Source organism: Talpa occidentalis, unplaced genomic scaffold (assembly GCF_014898055.3).
Source record: "Talpa occidentalis isolate TD23 unplaced genomic scaffold, MPIMG_talOcc4v2.1 talOcc4.5, whole genome shotgun sequence".
Classification (NCBI taxonomy): domain Eukaryota; kingdom Metazoa; phylum Chordata; class Mammalia; order Eulipotyphla; family Talpidae; genus Talpa; species Talpa occidentalis.
In genome coordinates, this window is record NW_023604861.1 from 53,950,178 (window position 1) to 53,967,444 (window position 17,267).

Genomic DNA, 17,267 nt, shown 5'->3' on the forward strand with positions numbered 1-17,267 from the left:
ACACTCGTGAGCTGGAGGTGCGTTGTCGCTAAGGCGCAGGCGCAGGCGTCCGGCGGGAAGATGGCGGCTGGGTTCAAGTGAGTTTGTGCGGCTGGCGGGCGCGAGTTTGTGGTGGGGCAGATAGCGGCTTATTTTTATCCTTGGCCCGTGTTTTTTCATTTTGAGGCTACCCCGTCAGGGTTCTACTTCTTTTCCCCTGGAAGAGCCAGGAGAAGGGCAGGGGGTGGTACTGAAAGGGGAAGGGTTCATCTTAACCGCGTGTGATGCGTGAGGGAAGGAACTGTGTACAGTTCTGGTTTGATGTGTAGTGGACGTGCAATACCAGGAGACAGTTTTAATCTTTTACTCTTTAAATTTTATTTAGGCATTTTTTATTTTCTTACGTCGTTGTTTGTTTTTGTACAATAATTGGTTTCTCTTTCAGGTATAGTCCCCATAGTTCTGCCACCATATTACCCGTGAACTATCACGGGTTGGAGCGCAGCTTTCCTTTGAATCAGTGTTTTTGTGTTCTTTGGGTAGATTCCTAGGAGTGGAACCCCTGGATCCATTTTTAATGTTTTGAGGAACCTCCATACAGCTTTCCATAATCCCTGTGCCAGTGTACACTACCACCAGCAGTGTAAGAGGGTTCCTTTCTTCACATCCTCTCCAGCATTTGTTCTTTCCATTTTTTTTTTTTTTAATGTGGGCCATTTTCACCAGTGTGAGTGGTATCTCATTGTAGTTTTGTTAGGGGGGGCTGCTCTATAACAGTTTGATTTGCATTTTCCTGATAATTACTGATGTAGAACATTTTTTCATGTGTCTGTTGGCCATTTGTACTTTTTTCTTTGCAGAAGTGTCTATTTAGTTCTTCTGCTCATTTTTGACTGGGTTGTTTGTTTTTGAGTTGTGTAAGCTCTTTGTAGATCTGTGGTGTAAGTCCCTTATGCGTTATATGATGTGCAAATATTTTCTCCCATTCGGTAGGGTGGGTTTTGGTTTTGTTTACCTTCTTTTTTGCCTATAGAAACTTTTCAGTTTGATGTCGTTCCAGCTGTTTATTTTCTCCTTTGTTTTCCTGGATTCTGGAGAAGCATCCTCAAAGATGTTTCTGAGGTTTATGTCATGATATGTTTTGCCTATGTTTTCTTTTATATATTTTATGGTGTCAGCTCTTACATTCAAGTCTTTTATCCATTTTGAGTTCAGTTTTGTGTATTTTGTGAGACAGAAGTCTAATTTCATTCTCTTGCATGTTGTAGTTCAGTTTTCCCAACACCATGTATTGAAGTCTTTCATTGTTCCGGTGTATATCCTTTGCTCATATCAGTTCTTTTTTATAGTTGTTTTTAGGAGAAAGGTTGATCCCAACCTCTTTATTCTGCAATGTTGTGGGCGGATATCTGTAATTTTTTTTAAAAAAAAAAAGCTGCATCAGAGCTACATGCCATGTACTTGTGTATTTTCTTTAAAAAAAAAAAAAATCATATGTGGAAGGTTTTACCTAAGGCTTTTTTGGTGCTATTCTTGATTATTATGAGAAACAAAAGCATCCTATCATTCTGGTTGTTAATGTAGCATATGCAGCTAATATGATGGCTTTTTGCCATCATAATCATTATTAAATATGCTAAATCATTATTAAATATGCTAAATTGCAGTTTTAGCACAGTGACAATGATGTTAACTTTTTTTATGATCACAAAGTTAAGAATCCTTGTTTCAGAATGAGAATGACATTATTTTAACACTTGACTAATCCTCCTTTTTTTTTTAAAGATTTATTTATTTACTTATTATTTATACAAGTGCTGGGTACAGTCAGAAGTGCTAGAGGGTGAGAGAATTCACCAGAGCCAGAGCAGGGGGCAGAACAGGCAGAAGGACAGAAGTACACTGCTGAGGGGAGCAGTGGGCGGCAGGACAGGTCTGCGCGCCATGTGGGACCCTCCTCCTGGCTGGAGAGCAGCGGGAGATTGAACCGGCGCTGCAGAGGCCGCTCAACCACTGTGCTACCGGGAGGCCCTAAATCCTCTTTTAAAGATGCCCCACTTTGGACTCCAATCTAATTGTTTCAGGCAGAGTTAAGGACAGCAGTTGATTGTTACTGCAAGGGTGTCTGCTTTGTATAATCATGAGTAACATAAGTGTCAGAATTCATGAAAGAAACAAGTTATGAATTGTGGAGATACATGCTGCTTCACCTCTTAAGAATGTTTATTTTGTTTCAGAACTGTGGAACCTTTGGAGTATTACAGGAGATTTTTGGTGAGTTTAGGTAGTTATATACATGTTATGTGTTTTAATAACAATATCATGCCTCTTTTAAAGACAATTTTGTAGTAATTCAAATTGTTATTTGAATTGATGAGGCTTATTGTTTTCCCTAGGGTAAAATATACATGTAGATGTAACTAATAAAAAAAAATTTCTAAAATACTACATGTTGTAGAAAGAGAATTGCCGTCCTGATGGAAGAGAACTTGGTGAATTCAGAACAACAACTATCAACATAGGTGAGGATACATTGAGTTCTAAATAGAATGTTGAAGTTGCTTCCCACTTTGAAAATGTTTGATTTTTTTATACTATTAGAGAATTTTTACTTGTAAATTGTTTTTAAATAATTAGTTCCTCAGTTGATATGTTCACTTTAAATTTCGAAGTTACCATAATGTGTTTTTCTCCCTTTCTCCCAAACCTCCAAGATGTGGTTTTCTTATGTTTTATACTTTTAAATCCTGTTACAGTTTTAGCCTCTGAACCATTTCAACAGTATTTCAGCCAAATTCTACCAGGTTAAAGGATTTGAATGATTTTGAGAATTTTGTCTGTATAACAATCCTACATCTGAATGAAAAATGATTTACTCATTCAGGACAGGTGAATAATTCTTAAAACAGTGGCTTATTTTTTTTCCTTGTCCAATTACATTTATTGAGGTATTTGGTTTACATCATTGTATTTTAGGGGTTGTAGTTTCAGAGAATTTTGTCTGTATAACAATCCTACATCTGAATGAAAAATGATTTACTCATTCAGGACAGGTGAATAATTCTTAAAACGGTGGCTTATTTTTTTTTCCTTGTCCAATTACATTTATTGAGGTATTTGGTTTACATCATTGTATTTTAGGGGTTGTAGGTTCAGACTTCTGCAAATGTTTTCACTCTACGCCTACCACCAAAACCCTGATAATTCTCCACTGTGCTCCAATGGACCTCCTCCCTCCTCTGCTCCTGCCACACCACCCTATCCTGTTTGCCTCAGTTTGGCAATGAGAATGTCAAGGGTTTGTTATTAGTTGGTTTTGTCTGACCCTTTGTTTCTCTGTATTTCACATGTAAGTGAAGCCATCTGGTATGTCTTCCTCCTTTGGACTTAATTCCCTTATCATGACCCTTTCCAGTTCCATCCATGTTGTCTCAAATGGCAAGATTTTTTTTGTTTTAAATAGATGTGTAAATTGTATCCAACGATTTTCTTTTTTTTAAAATTTTTTTTAAAAAGATTTATTTATTTATACAAGCACTGGGTACAGTCAGAAGCATGGGAGGGTGAGAGAATTCATCAGAGACAGAGCGGGGAACAGAACAGGCAGACTGACAAAATACACTGCTGAGGGGAGCAGCGGGCGCTACAGGAGAGGTCTATTGCGCCATGTGGGACCCTCGCCGGCGGCCGGGGATCGAACCAGCACTGCAGAGGCTGAGGGCAGCTTTGCAGCCGAGCGCTCTACCTCTGTGCCACCGGGGAGGCCCTCCAACAATTTTCTAATCCACTCCTCTGTCCTAGGGCACTTAGCTTATTGCTGTTAACTTGGCTATTGTCAGCCCTTGCAGTGGACCTAGGAGCTCATATCTCTCTTTGGATTAGTATTTTTGCATTCTTCGGGTAGATGCATAGGAGTGGAATTGCTGGGTCATATGGTAGCTGTTTCTAATATTTTGAAAAACCTCCATACTAAAATAGTAGTAGTTTTAAATATGTAGTTTTAAACTGACTCTAGTTAGGAATAAATATTCAGGTAACTGAGATGTGTAGCAAGATAGTTATGTGTACAAAATGAAATTTTCTTTTTATGGACTTTAATTTTTTTCAGGTTCAATTAGTACTGCAGATGGTTCTGCTTTAGTGAAGCTTGGAAACACAACAGTAATTTGTGGAATTAAAGCGGTGGGTTTAATATATGTCTTATTGATATTTGAGTTACCAAATTAGTTTTATTTGCTTTTAAAATTATAAAATACACCTATAATTCTACTATTGACTAGGCAGTCAGGTATCAATTTTTTAGTATGTTCTTATTTACCAAGAGCTTTCACTTGTGGTACTAGATAATACAGCCCAAGTAATGAGTCTTAATTATAATTTTATGAACATTGCTCAAATATACTAAAATGAAACATTTTAAATCCTCACCACCTTTAAATTTTAAGATTGCTTATTTGACAAATTAAGAGGTTTTTGGTGATATTCTTTTATCTAGTGAGGGCATTTAACTTTTGCAGGTGTGTAGAAAATGAGATTGTTCAAAAGCAAAGTTTGAGGGAATAATAGCTGTCTGTCTACTGAGTGCCCCCCCATGTCCTAGAGACCATGTATTACAAAATTATTTAAGGTATAATCTTTCATCTCTTGTTTTACATGTGGTGCAGTAATTTGTCGTGCAATATAATGCTCATTTATAGACATAAATCTGACTCCAAAGCTTATACTTTTTTGGCTATAATCTATTTTGTGAGTTACTGAAGAGCAGATTTTCCTCAGTAAAGCTAGAGTTATAGCTGACACTAAGATATGAGCACCTGCCAGGTATTATGCCAGGGACTTATTTCATTCACATTGACAGTGTCTAGAACTAGGCACTATTACTTCCTGTTGTAATGATGTTAACCTTGAATGATAAGAGGTTAACTTACCCAAAATGTCTCAGGAAGCGTGATGCTCTTTGAACCAGCTTATAGTGATTCCAAAGCTTTTGACCACTTTACCCGCAGTTCTAAATCTGTTAGCATCGCTTGGTTTAAATTCAGATTCTTGGCTACAGAGTGAGTGGAAATAAGGGTGGGGCATAAATCCAATTAAGACTTTTTAAAAGATTGCCCAGGTAATCTTTGAGTAACACTACAGTATAGTCAAGTATGTTACACTGCCTTTTTATCTTGTATAGCTAATGTGAGGATTGGCATTAGTGTCCATGGTGCTCCTGACATCACTCCCAAAGCATAGATGTTTATGTGGTAGTTAACTAAGATAGTCTTTGTTAAAGCGTTCAGTAACTGATGTCTTCACAACTTTTTAGTAGCTTCTGTCACAAGAGACATTTGTTTGCTTCTGTAGGAATTTGCAACGCCACCAGCGGACACCCCTGATAAGGGTTATGTTGGTAAGTTAAATGGTCTTGTAATTTTCATACAGATACTTTTAACATATTAATATTAACATGGTAGTTAAGTCATAGTAGTTAAAGAAAATTATTTGTAAGACTCGGAAAAAGACGAGTGAAACAGACATTCCTAAAGTTTTCTGTTAGAAGATAACATAATAGCAATATAATAGTATTTTCATAAACTTCCCTATCAAATGGTTCGATCAATTTTTGTTATTCATTTGTCATCAACTAAGAAAGCAGACCAAAGCATGGAAGGCTGTTACCACAAAGTTTTTTGTTTCTATTAAAGATTCTTCGTTTATACTACCATGTCACTTTTTTCTTGCCTGGGTTTTTTGAAAGCACACACCAGATGGTGAAGTTTAGTTCATAGCTGCAGAGTGTTTCTTTCAGTTCCTAATGTGGATCTACCACCTCTGTGTTCATCGAGATTTCGGTCAGGACCGCCTGGGGAAGAGGCCCAAGTGGCTAGCCAGTTCATTGCAGATGTTATTGAAAAGTAAGATCAACATATTTGATTAGCATTCACTTTCAGATAGTTTTTGACCTTTCATTCACTGTGTTCTTTGTCATTAAATCAAGTTCACAGATAATTCAGAAAGAGGACTTATGCATTTCTCCAGGAAAGGTAAGAGGTATAATAAAGAAGCAATAAGCTTTTATTAATCTTAAATTGTTTTTGCAGGGAGATGTGAACAGGGAAATTAAAATAACCCCCAGTAATTATGGATTGCTTATTTTTAAATGGAATTCAGTTTTAAAAAAGTCAATTTAGTTCATAAAACCTATTGTGACTATTACCACTTTAAAGGGAGAGCTACCCTCTAAGTTGAGGTAAATTTTTTCTCCTTAATTTTTAGAGAATTCAGTTTATTCCTTATAGTAGATTATTAATTTCTGATCAGTTCATGAGTTTAAGGTCAGTCTACACAGTAAATTTCAAAATCAGACCTAGGCTGATTACAGACCAGAAATGGAGATATTTGCCACGTCTGCTGGGTAATCAAGAGGCCAGCTTTTACCAAACGTGTCCTGTTTTTTTTTTTTTTTTGACTTCTATTTTATAAAGCTTTTTCTTTAAGGATGTGAGCTTTAAAAAGGTTATCTTGTCTAACCAATGTTTCTGTGGCTGTGTTAAGTGCCATATTATACCCACCGGAAGGCTTTAATTTTTGTATGACTCTTATTTTAGCTTGCTTGGGTTCTGTACTGTGATCTCATTTGCCTTGACTATGATGGAAACATTTTGGATGCCTGTACATTTGCTTTGTTAGCAGCTTTAAAAAATGGTAAGCAACCTTATTAAAAGAAATATTCCTACAAGTTTGATGTTCTTTTTGTGAACTTTCTCAAACTTTGAAAAAGTTTTATTGCGACCTTGCTATATATCATTTGCGTGTTTCTAGGTTAATGAGTTTTGAATACTAACATGATTTTTCCGTATTTATGAGTCTTACATTCTCAGACTGCCTTTTAGAAAGCATTCCCTCAACCATACCCATCTATTTGGGGCCCAGTCTTCCCTAGTGTTAATATGGTGGACAGCTGGAACTACAGCATAGGTGATTGAAGATCTTTTAAGCATTCCCTAAAATTGTTCACTTTATGTGATGTTGACAAAAAAAAAAGTAGAAGAGTTGTTTTTACTGTAAGGCCCATCCATAGATGTGTCCTTTAATAGTAATGTCTTGGTAAGGAGTAGATGATTTTTTTATATTTTTAAGACATGCAATTTCCTTTTATTAGTGAGTTGATATATAACTCATTAGAATAGGTAGCAAGCATAGCAGTATGACAGTAGTTGTTAAATCAAGGACTTAAATTTGAATTGTGGCCCTACCACCATGCTCAAGTTTTCCTAAAAATAGGAAAACTTTGTAAGGTTAGGATTAATGTACCCAAGAAAAAAGTGGAAGCATACTATTATCTGTTAATACTCCTTGTGATTTCTTAAACTTTTTTTTTGTGCGACCCTCGCTGGCGGCCGGGGAACGAACTGGCGCTGCAGAGGCTACGGGCAGCCTCACAGCCCAGTGCTCAACCTCTGCGCCACCAGGGGAGGCCCTCTTAAACTTTTTTTTTTAAAGTTCTGTCAGAATGTCATGTTTGAAAAACTATTCATTATATCTTAATTGTACTAACACTTTTTAAAAAAAGCATGACTTGGACAAGGTTAGAGGGAGAAGTGAATGAGCAAAGCATAGAAAACCATGTGACTTTAACTAGACTACTTCTTTGCTTTTTTTTTATAGTACAATTACCTGAAGTTAGTATAAATGAAGAAACTGCTCTAGCAGAAGTTAATTTAAAGAAGAAAAGTTATTTGAATATTAGAACTCATCCGGTTGCAACTTCCTTTGCTGTGTTTGATGAGTAAGTTATTTTAAAATTGTGTATTTAAGATAATGGATTATTCATCTAACTTTCAGGAAATGCCTAACGCCTAAGGTGACCTTAGTTTGCCATGGACATCTGACTTTCCACCTGTTGTCCCTTCAGAATTATTAGCTAACCTTTACACTTTCAAAAGCATTCCGATTTGTCTGTCTTCTCTACCTGTCCCTTGGTTTGCTTATTCCTGTGTAATGTTTTCAATTTTTAAAAACTTTAACTTAGGCTATCTTCAGTATTTGCAATGGACTGTAACATGAATAAACTGGGGGGCAGAGATTCTTACAGGGTAAAATTTTAGGTTGCTATTAACTTTCCTGGCTTCCTACCAGTTCTATCCTAGCTCTTAACTGGCTTCAGTAGATAACCTAAAATAAAATTATTCCATGATTAAATCACTTACACTTTTTTTTTTTTTAAATAGTACCCTGCTCATAGTTGACCCTACTGGAGAAGAGGAACATCTGGCAACTGGAACCTTAACAGTAGTAATGGATGAGGAAGGCAGGTTATGTTGTCTTCACAAACCAGGCAAGTTCCTCCCATTTCAGTTCTAAACATGTAGATGAAAATTTAAAATGAGATTCTTTATATCAGGGAGAGCCAAAGCTCTATTACTATTATATTGTACAACTATATTGTGCACTAGTGATTCTTAAATTTATGGAATAGACTGGAATCACTTGGAGGTTCAGGTTTTGTTATAATTTAGTAAATCTTGAGACCATGCCACTGGTTTACAAAATTGAAGTTTTTTGTTTTGCAACTTGACTTGATGTTGATCTACAAAATGGAAAAAAACAAACAAACAAAAAAAAAAAAACCAGACACTAAAAGTGTTCACACAATTTTTCAGGTGGAAGTGGGCTGACTGGAGCTAAACTTCAGGACTGTATGAGCCGAGCAGTTACAAGACATAAAGAAGTAAAAAAACTGATGGATGAAGTAATTAAGAGTATGAAACCCAAATAAACACACCACATTTTGAAACAGATTTGTAAAAATTGTATTTGTTGAACTGTGCACAAACCTTTTATACTAAATAAATATTAAGCTACATTCTTCTGAAAGATGTTTCTAATATTTCTTAGGTCACTTCCCTATGTTTTATGTACAGTGAAACCATTTTTATAAAGCAATGACTTAGGCAAACCAACCCTAATAGTCTGGTAGACCGTTTCCCTGTTTTTATTTAAAAATCATAGGGTTGTGCTTCTGTATAAAGTTTATACATCTAGCAATGTAAAATACTGACATTAAAAAAAAAAAAAAAAAACGAAACGAAGTAGAAACTCAGAAACCTTCTGATTCAATGCTCTTATGTTAAAAAAAAAAAAATAATGCAAGACTCAGAATTTTGGAGTGGTTGGCGTGCCTCTCTTCATTTTACTTTTTGACTGGCTGCCTGTATGCCGATGACGATGTAGCTGAGCTGTTTGTGCTGCTGCTGCTGCCATAGCCATTTGATGCTGCAAGAATCGCAACTGTTGCAAAAGGAAAGGAGAAAAAAATCAAGTTATGTTAAGTGTAGGCAGGTACAGAAAGGTACTTTTCCTGAGAATGATGAGAACAAAACTGAAAGGGTTTAGAAAGCACCAAGATAACAAAAAGGGACTATACCACACTGAGACAACGCACAGCCAAACAGCACCAGTCAGTGGCACAGAAGCCTGCTAAGGGCTTTTAAAATGATTCTTGGTAAACTTCAAAAGTATTTCTGTTACTTTGCCCTGCCAGTCTATATTACAGTAACTCAGCAACTTCAGTTACCATTTTTTTATATGAGTTTATAGCAATATAAAACCACCTGCATATTAAAATAGTCAACTGTAATATGCTGGCTTCCTAAAATAATGGAATGACATTTTTCTAAAACAGGAATAATTTACTAATAGAAACACTGGTATACTTGCCTTTTTCTGCAGTATATTAAAAACCTAACCATTGGCATAGCTGTCTATTTGAAAATGTACTAGAAACTAGAAAAATGTATGTTAATGTGCCACCAGCACTTCATGAAAGTGATAATTAGGGAAAAGTATGGCTCAAATGTATGTAATATAGTTAGTGCTCCAAGTTGACTGGCTAAAATATCAGACTTTTAAATAAAATCTTCTAAATTATTTACCAATTACGTGTAGTCTTAAAAGACAGTGAAATAAAACTACAGGTATTTTGAGGTACTTTTGGAGCAGAGTATCTTTAAAAATGTACTCAGGGTGAAGTTGCTGGATTACTTGTATCTGTTGCTGCTGCTGTTGAAAGGCAGAGGAGAGCTGGAATCTCTGCTGAGGAAGGCTTTGCTCAGGTCTGTTCTCGGCAGAGCCAAGCTGAGACAACACTACAGAGAGGAGAAGGGGAAAGCAGGCCAGTCAAAAAGTTTGAAGGCTATCAGGGTTAGAAAAGGACAACACAGAAAATGAAATAGAAAAGTTATCAGTATGATTAATCTTAAGTATCAAATCACAGACATTTCAGAATAAATTTAGTAGTCTTCTGTTAGTTGAGGGTACCACTGATTATAGAACTTCCTGGACACAAAAGGGAAGGGAACACATGTGTGCCAAAGCAGCGTGTCCCTCTCCTTGCACCTCAGTAACATTTAATACTAGTAATATTTTGTTGATAGACTTTCTTATACAACGTAAAATACAGTACATTATGTTAAAATATGAACAATGTAATAGGAAAAGTGGGTGGTGAGAGAAGTTCAAATTGCATTAAAGACAAAACTGGTAGACAAGTGCTTTAAAGAAAAGATGCTGTAATGAGTATCAGACTACACTAACAACAACAAAGATGGTGAAATGAGACTGCATTCTTTTCAAGCTGAGTGGGGCCACAGCAATCAAATCTTACTCTACAGCTGAGGAAATTTCAGGTTTAGATATTTAAGTTAGGAACAGGCAAGTGCTCTTTCCACTAAATTACACTATAGCTATTTGAGGAAACTGATAACGTATGGGAAAAGTTTGTAATCAAATATTCATTTGGAAATTAACTAGTTCGAAATCACAACTTTTTATTAAGAACTTGCTTATTCTATCTTCAAAGGACTTCTAAATTTAGACATTGGGAGTTGTATTAGGATACTAAAGGCATTACAGTAAGCCCATATTGATAATTCAAAACGTTGCCAATGTGTTCATTATTTCTTCTAACTCTACCACAGCTTTCTTATGAACTTGTTTGTTCAGTTTAATGTAAAAGTTGTTTAATTAATTGTCTTTAGCTGACAGGATAATCTTAATTAAAGGTAAATCTTCAGTTCACCATTTAGTGCTGGAACTGATGAGTAGTCATTTAGTATAATCTCATTTTTTACAAATGACAGAAGTGGCTTACAAAAGTTATGCTGTTGACCACTAAGATTTAATTCATGCAAGTACAAGAATGAGAGATTATGTAAATTAGATTAGAAAAATGCAGTCTCAATCCAGAACTGAAGAACTCTTTTGGTAGCTTCTTAGCAAATTGTGTAAAATTTTGCCAACAAATTAGTATCAGGAAAACTGCTGTTAATAAATCTAGATCAAAGCATTTTTAATTAATTAACTTAAATATCTCAGGGACATCAATTAATGAATTTGGTAGTTCACACATTAAATACAACTTTATTTTGTCCTAATGTATGTTTGCAAGAGAAAAAAAATAGTAATTAAAAATGTTTAGATCCCCAAAAGACTACTTTTAGTAAATTCAGCATATTGAAGTTTAACTACTTATAGTAAACTCAACACATGAAATTATTAAGATACTAACCAGCTGCCTGTGACTGCATAAAACCGCCGACTCCAGCAAGGTTAATAACAGCAGCATGCTGAGCAGATAAGGCCTGTTCTTGACTGGTTGAACACTGTTCAGAACCCTGAATAAAAATACAAAAGAAAAACATTAATGTTAAATTAGATAAGAATAAGAACAAATGTACGGTATGGTATTTTAAAAGAAAACAGTCTTTCCGAATTGACTTTGCATTTGTTTATTCTTTAGTGCTATGGTAGTAATTCCTAAGGCTCATAATTGCTTAAGAAAACCACCACCACCAATTTAGGCTTAAATCTAGGGAATGTTTTTTTTCCACAAACAATTGGGACTATTCATTAAGACTTGCCATAAAATAAATGAAGTTGATAGAACTTGAAATAAATATTTTCAGACCACAATGGAATTAAATTAGAAATCATTTACAGAAAGGCATCTGGAAGTTTCAAAATATTTGGAGATCAATTTGTGTTATCTAGATAGTCCATGGATTTAAGAGGAATTCATGAGGGACAATGAAAAATACTTTCCAGTACATGAAAATGAAAGCAAAACACTGAGTTGCATAAAGCAGCTCAAGCAGTAACAAGTACATTTATAACATTAAATGTTTTAGAAAAGAAGGCCTCAACTCAACCAAGTTTCCATTTGAAGAAATTAGAAAAAGGTGAACAAATTAAAACTATAATCTGCAAGAAAATGTTCCAGGAAAAAAGACCCAAATCTACACATTAAAATGGCCAATATGAAAAAAATTAATTGTGCCACATACCTAATGAAAATGTTAGACATCAAAGATATACAAAAGCAAGTACACAGTGGGAAGCATTGTCTAATAAATTTAATGAGACCCTGAATTCTCTCACTCAAGAACACATAAAAGCTTAGTAATGTTGAATTGGACAAAGATTTCTTCAATATGACACTCAAAACACATTATATAAGTAAAAACAACATGGACTACATAAAAATTAAAACCTTCTGAACATCAAAATACACTGAAAAGGCAATCCATGAGTAGGAAAAATGTGCAATGAAATGTGTCATAAGACATTAATATCCAGAATATAAAAAGAACACCTAGAACTCAATTAACAAAATAACTCAATTTATATGGACAAAGAATCCAGGGAAATTTCTCCTAAGATACACACACTGCTACAAGCATATGAAGGTGTTCAGCATCATCAAATAAACAGTGAAATGCAAATCAAAACACAATTATTTATTATATGGCTGCTCTCAAAACAACAGAGTAAATAGTTTTAGCTAGGATAGGGAAAATTTACAACTTGTGTACTACTTGTGGAGATGAAATGGTACAGCCATATGGAAAATAGCATGTAGGTTCCTAAATTAAAATTAATTATGCTCCACCAATAATACTATTGCTGTACATATACAAATATTTCTAAACAAGGCCTTGAAAAGCTAACTGTACACCCATGTTCACAGCCGCATTAACAGTCTACAGATGGAAGCAACCCAAATGTCCACTAGGAAATGAATGGATAAAGAAAATGTGGTATGTACATAAACTGGAACATTATTAAGTCTTAAAAAAAGGAAGCTTTGCACAGTAGCAGTATCATAGCCAACGAGGATTATTTGATATGTGATTACTGCTAGCTAAGAAAAAGGAAGGAAAGATTGCCACATCTACAACATGAATGAACTATGAGAACATTAAGTACGAAAGCCGTACTTTTGAGTTCACTTAAATACTGTACCTAGAGTAGTCAGAATCTCTGGAACACAAATAGAAGGGAGCTGTTGCTTAATGGGTACAGTTTTAGTGATAAGATGAAAAAGATTTGGAAACTGATTGCACAACAATTAGGAATATACTTAAACATAAAAATGGTTAATATGGCAAATTCTATGTTACATGTATTTTACAAAAAAATATATCTAAAGCAAGAATTTTGTATTTAGCTAATAATTCATACGTTAAAAATTAATAAGTTTTATTTTTTAATGTATTTTTTATTTATACATACAAGAGGCTGGGGTGTAGGCCAGAGGTGCAGGGTGTAGGAGGATTCACCAGTGACAAAGTGTGGAGCAGAACAGACAGATCTACTGAAATACACTGCTGAGGGGAGCAGCGAGCAAGACAGGAGAGGTCTGCTGTGTCATGTGGGGTGAGCTTCCTGGCTAGGGATCAAACTCATTCTGCAGTGGCTGGCAATAGCTTGACAGTGCTGAGACTCAACCTTTGCACCACAAGGGAGGGCCAAGAATTAAAAAGTTTTGAATGTGCCCTTCCTGAGAGATACTGGAGGATTAACTTAAATGACTATTTGGGTAATTATGGCAAGACAGATAATGAACATTACATACATTTAATTGTGAGCTAAGAGGAGCTCTGAGGGGAAGACATGGCACTCAGTTATCTTTTAGTTTCTCAGATAACTCCAAAATGGAGCATTAATTCAGAAATACTTGCAGTTCTTCCTTTAATTTATTGCAGTTCTTATTCAATTTCATTCTGTGTGGCAACATGTATTTGTTTTTGTCTATAATCTCTCTGCCCTAAGATCCACAATAAGGACATCCTAATAGGCAATATACGTACACAAAATGACTTGAGAACTACAGTCTATAGAGGAAGAAAGAACTGGGTTTGGATTTGATACACTATGGCTGTGACCAATTTTTTATGTTGACTGATTTTGTACTTAGATGGAAATGACATTATTTAGTAGGGCTGTTGTAAAAATTAGAAACAGGAACAGTGTAACTCATATTACTGTTACTTAAAAAAGCAGTGGAAATGTTTGAACAGATTAAATGAACTATATTTGAAATATACAAAGACATGCACAGTTCTGTAATACAAAGCCTATGGAAAGTGAGAAAGCACAAACCTGTTCCCCTGGCTGCTGAGGACTAGAAGTTGTTGGTTGCTGAGCTTGTTGTGGTGTAAACTGTGAGAGTTGCTGTTGTTGCTGCTGCTGTAGAGTGTTAAAAATGAGAGAACCACCTGGAAGCTATTAAGAATGTAAGCAAAAATTAGTCAACTTCAATTAATTTCTTTATTCCACGAATATGGAGTTGTGAACTATGTGACAGTTTTCTATGAAGTGAAGTAACAGGTAAACAAAAATCAAACTAAAACACCTGCCTTTAAAAACATGATCTGGTTAAACCCAATTTTTAAGTATTATTACTATGGTCTCCCAAATATGTCAATACTCTCAAACATTAATCTACTTTAATAGTTAGCTATTCATATACACACTTTAATTCTTCTTATGTATCAACACGTAACAGTATTAAATGCATTTCCTTAAGTTTTGTGCCAACAATCCCTTCCACTTTCCAAATGCTTAAATACTGGACTTCCATTCTTAAAGGATATAGCAAAACACTCAGTGTATTTATAAAATGAGTACTAAATTCTCCACCTTCACTCTCCCTGTTGACACTGATAACATGCATAAGAAAAACATCATTATTAGTTATGTAATGTAATCTCTAATAAACTTTTATCAAATGATTATCAGGTGCCTGACACTGGGTTAAGAAATATTCTCAAGAAAACATACTATTTTAAAAATCTATTTAAAAGCAGAAAACTTCTTGTAAACAAATGTTATACATAAAATGTCTGTTGAGTGAGGAATAATTTTCTAAGTGTAACCAACTGCTTCTATGTTAACAGTTGTCAATTTCCCGCATTGGAACAGCTCGGTTCTTGATTATGCAGGGGTGCTAAGGTTAACAAGAGTTAGGATCTAGGATACTGATTTTTTTTCCATATTAATTTGACCATGCACAAGTAGCAATCAAAACCACCTCCTTAAAGTTTCTGAACAAATCTTAAAATTTCAAATGCTCACAAGCACAAGTGATACTGTTTTTTAAAATCAAAGTACAAAATCTTGAGTCAAAAGCAGTGTTTCAGGTTTACCTGCAGTAGATTCAAGGGCCTGAGACTTGACGTATTTTTTAAGCCAAATGGAACACCTGTTAAATAAAACTCATGGTTATAATAAGAAATTGAAATTTTATTACACTTGAAAATATTTTATCCTTTAGTAGATGTAAATACAATACTTAAATACTTTCTTCTGTAGATTTTGTGCTCATTTTCTATACTTTTATTTTAAAATAAATTTTCACATCAATATATATTAATACTCAGATCTTATTCAAAAATGATAACAGATGTACATAATAGTCTGTATTTCAGAAACTGAGCACTTTTATCTCTATTTTGATTGTTGGCTTAAGAAAGTATAACCTGGAGATATTCAAGGTGCTATGAATATAATAAATTTATCACTGTTGTAAGAGAGAATACATTTCAGGTACTGGCATCTATATATACTCTCAGTGTTAAAGAATATTATGTTAATGCAAATAATTGCTATTGTTTTTTAGTATAAATGCTATTAATAATGCTAAACAATGATGAATTCTGTAAGGATTAAAACTGAACATTAGTAAATAATGCTATTAATTCTAAACTCATTCCCAAAAATCTGTGATGCAATATAGAATACATCTTAAAGCCAGGGCTGTATAATTTTTCCATTAGTTTTATGGGCCATATATAGCCTCTGTCAAATTGTATATCCTCTTCTTGTTTTTCTTTCTTTAGGGAAAAAAACAACCAAACAATGAAATAGCATTCTCAGCTTTGATTGTAAGTTATGATTGCCCAATCTTAGTCTCAGAGTTTGTATAGTTTGCTCAGTAACTAGATGTAAAAATTAGAAGTAAATCTAAGCTTCTAAGCAGTATAAGGAAAAAAAGGCAATTAAAAGACAAAAATATTACAGTATTGATGTCTCCTTCAGAAAGTACTTTTTTGTGTAATAACTCCCTTTAAAGGTAGATGATATCTAAAGCTTACAGCTGACCAAATGCACTTTTATATCTCTTCATTTATTTCTCACAAGTACTGAGAATAGTTATTTTCACTGAAAATAGCTATTTTCACTCCCATTTTAAATCACATGAAACTGAGACTATTAGAGAAAAACTAAGTGACGTCTTTAAGGCTTCAGTCAGCAATTGCAGGTACATGGTAGTTACATATAAATACACACATCCTAAATTCTCAACCTGACTTCATTTCCAGGGTTCTGCCACTAAGAGCATATTTATGCATAATAAGAAAGTATCAGCTAGAATCAGGAAATCTGAGCAAAATGTTAGTATGGATAAATTACGTTTTTTGGATTCTTGTAATTAAAGAACAGTTTTGATAAATCTTTTATTCTCACTATGTCAAGCTTGTCTTACTACTTCTCCTCAGTACTAAGTTAACTGTTCCAAGAAATTATATTAATAATTTTTATTACATATACTGAAAAATAGTTACTACTACTCCTACTGCTACTACTGACAGCAAGTATTTTTAGATACTTCTGCCTCAGGCAAGGTTGAAGCACTTCACTGTATTACTCATTTAATCGTCATAGCTCTGAGAGAAGTTATTACTACTATCCCCATTTTACTTATGAGGAAAGTGAGGCACAAAGGTAATTTTCCCATGAATACACAGTTAAACCGTATAAAGTGGGATTCAAACGCAAGACTGACTCCATAACCTTGGCTTTTAACTACCATGCTATGTCATCTTTCCTGCAGAGAGTATGCTTTCAAAATACATTCCCTTTACCTGATACAGGACTGCACTGTGGAGAATAAAACTAGCAGAGTTAATTTTATAATATTTGGAAGGCAAAGATAAAATTTTAAGACTCAGAGATTTATC

At 34.7% G+C, this 17,267-nt stretch overlaps 2 protein-coding genes across 9 annotated transcripts in view; one reads left to right on the forward strand and one right to left on the reverse strand.

The window, feature by feature from the left end:
• Positions 1-20: 20 nt before the first annotated feature.
• Positions 21-8,841, forward strand: EXOSC8 (exosome component 8). The gene is made up of 11 exons (XM_037527208.2): positions 21-77; positions 2,217-2,253; positions 2,438-2,501; positions 4,088-4,161; positions 5,329-5,374; positions 5,774-5,879; positions 5,963-6,008; positions 6,573-6,669; positions 7,633-7,753; positions 8,196-8,302; positions 8,628-8,841. Exons 1-11 carry the CDS (start codon positions 61-63, stop codon positions 8,741-8,743), a joined length of 831 nt encoding a protein of 276 aa, XP_037383105.1. The 5' UTR covers positions 21-60; the 3' UTR covers positions 8,744-8,841.
• SUPT20H (SPT20 homolog, SAGA complex component) overlaps positions 8,753-17,267 on the reverse strand; it is a 34,873-nt gene continuing 26,358 nt past the window's right edge. For 5 of the 8 annotated variants that reach the window (XM_054701703.1, XM_054701702.1, XM_037527202.2 and 2 more), the window contains exons 22-25: positions 15,453-15,508; positions 14,407-14,529; positions 11,534-11,639; positions 9,119-9,255 (exon numbers count right to left, since the gene is read on the reverse strand). In XM_054701703.1, the coding sequence (XP_054557678.1) occupies positions 9,158-9,255; positions 11,534-11,639; positions 14,407-14,529; positions 15,453-15,508 (383 nt within the window). In that variant the 3' untranslated portion in view covers positions 9,119-9,157. Of the gene's footprint in view, positions 9,256-10,008; positions 10,113-11,533; positions 11,640-14,406; positions 14,530-15,452; positions 15,509-17,267 lie in introns of all 8 variants that reach the window. The other 3 variants (XM_054701704.1, XM_037527203.2, XM_037527205.2) reach the window with 1 other exon arrangement.

Excerpts from the sequence above, each read along its gene's own strand:
- EXOSC8 (XM_037527208.2), top strand. Across the intron at positions 4,162-5,328 it reads TAATTTGTGGAATTAAAGCG|GAATTTGCAACGCCACCAGC; the intron begins GTGGGTTTAATA and ends TTGCTTCTGTAG. Across the intron at positions 5,375-5,773 it reads CCCTGATAAGGGTTATGTTG|TTCCTAATGTGGATCTACCA; the intron begins GTAAGTTAAATG and ends TGTTTCTTTCAG.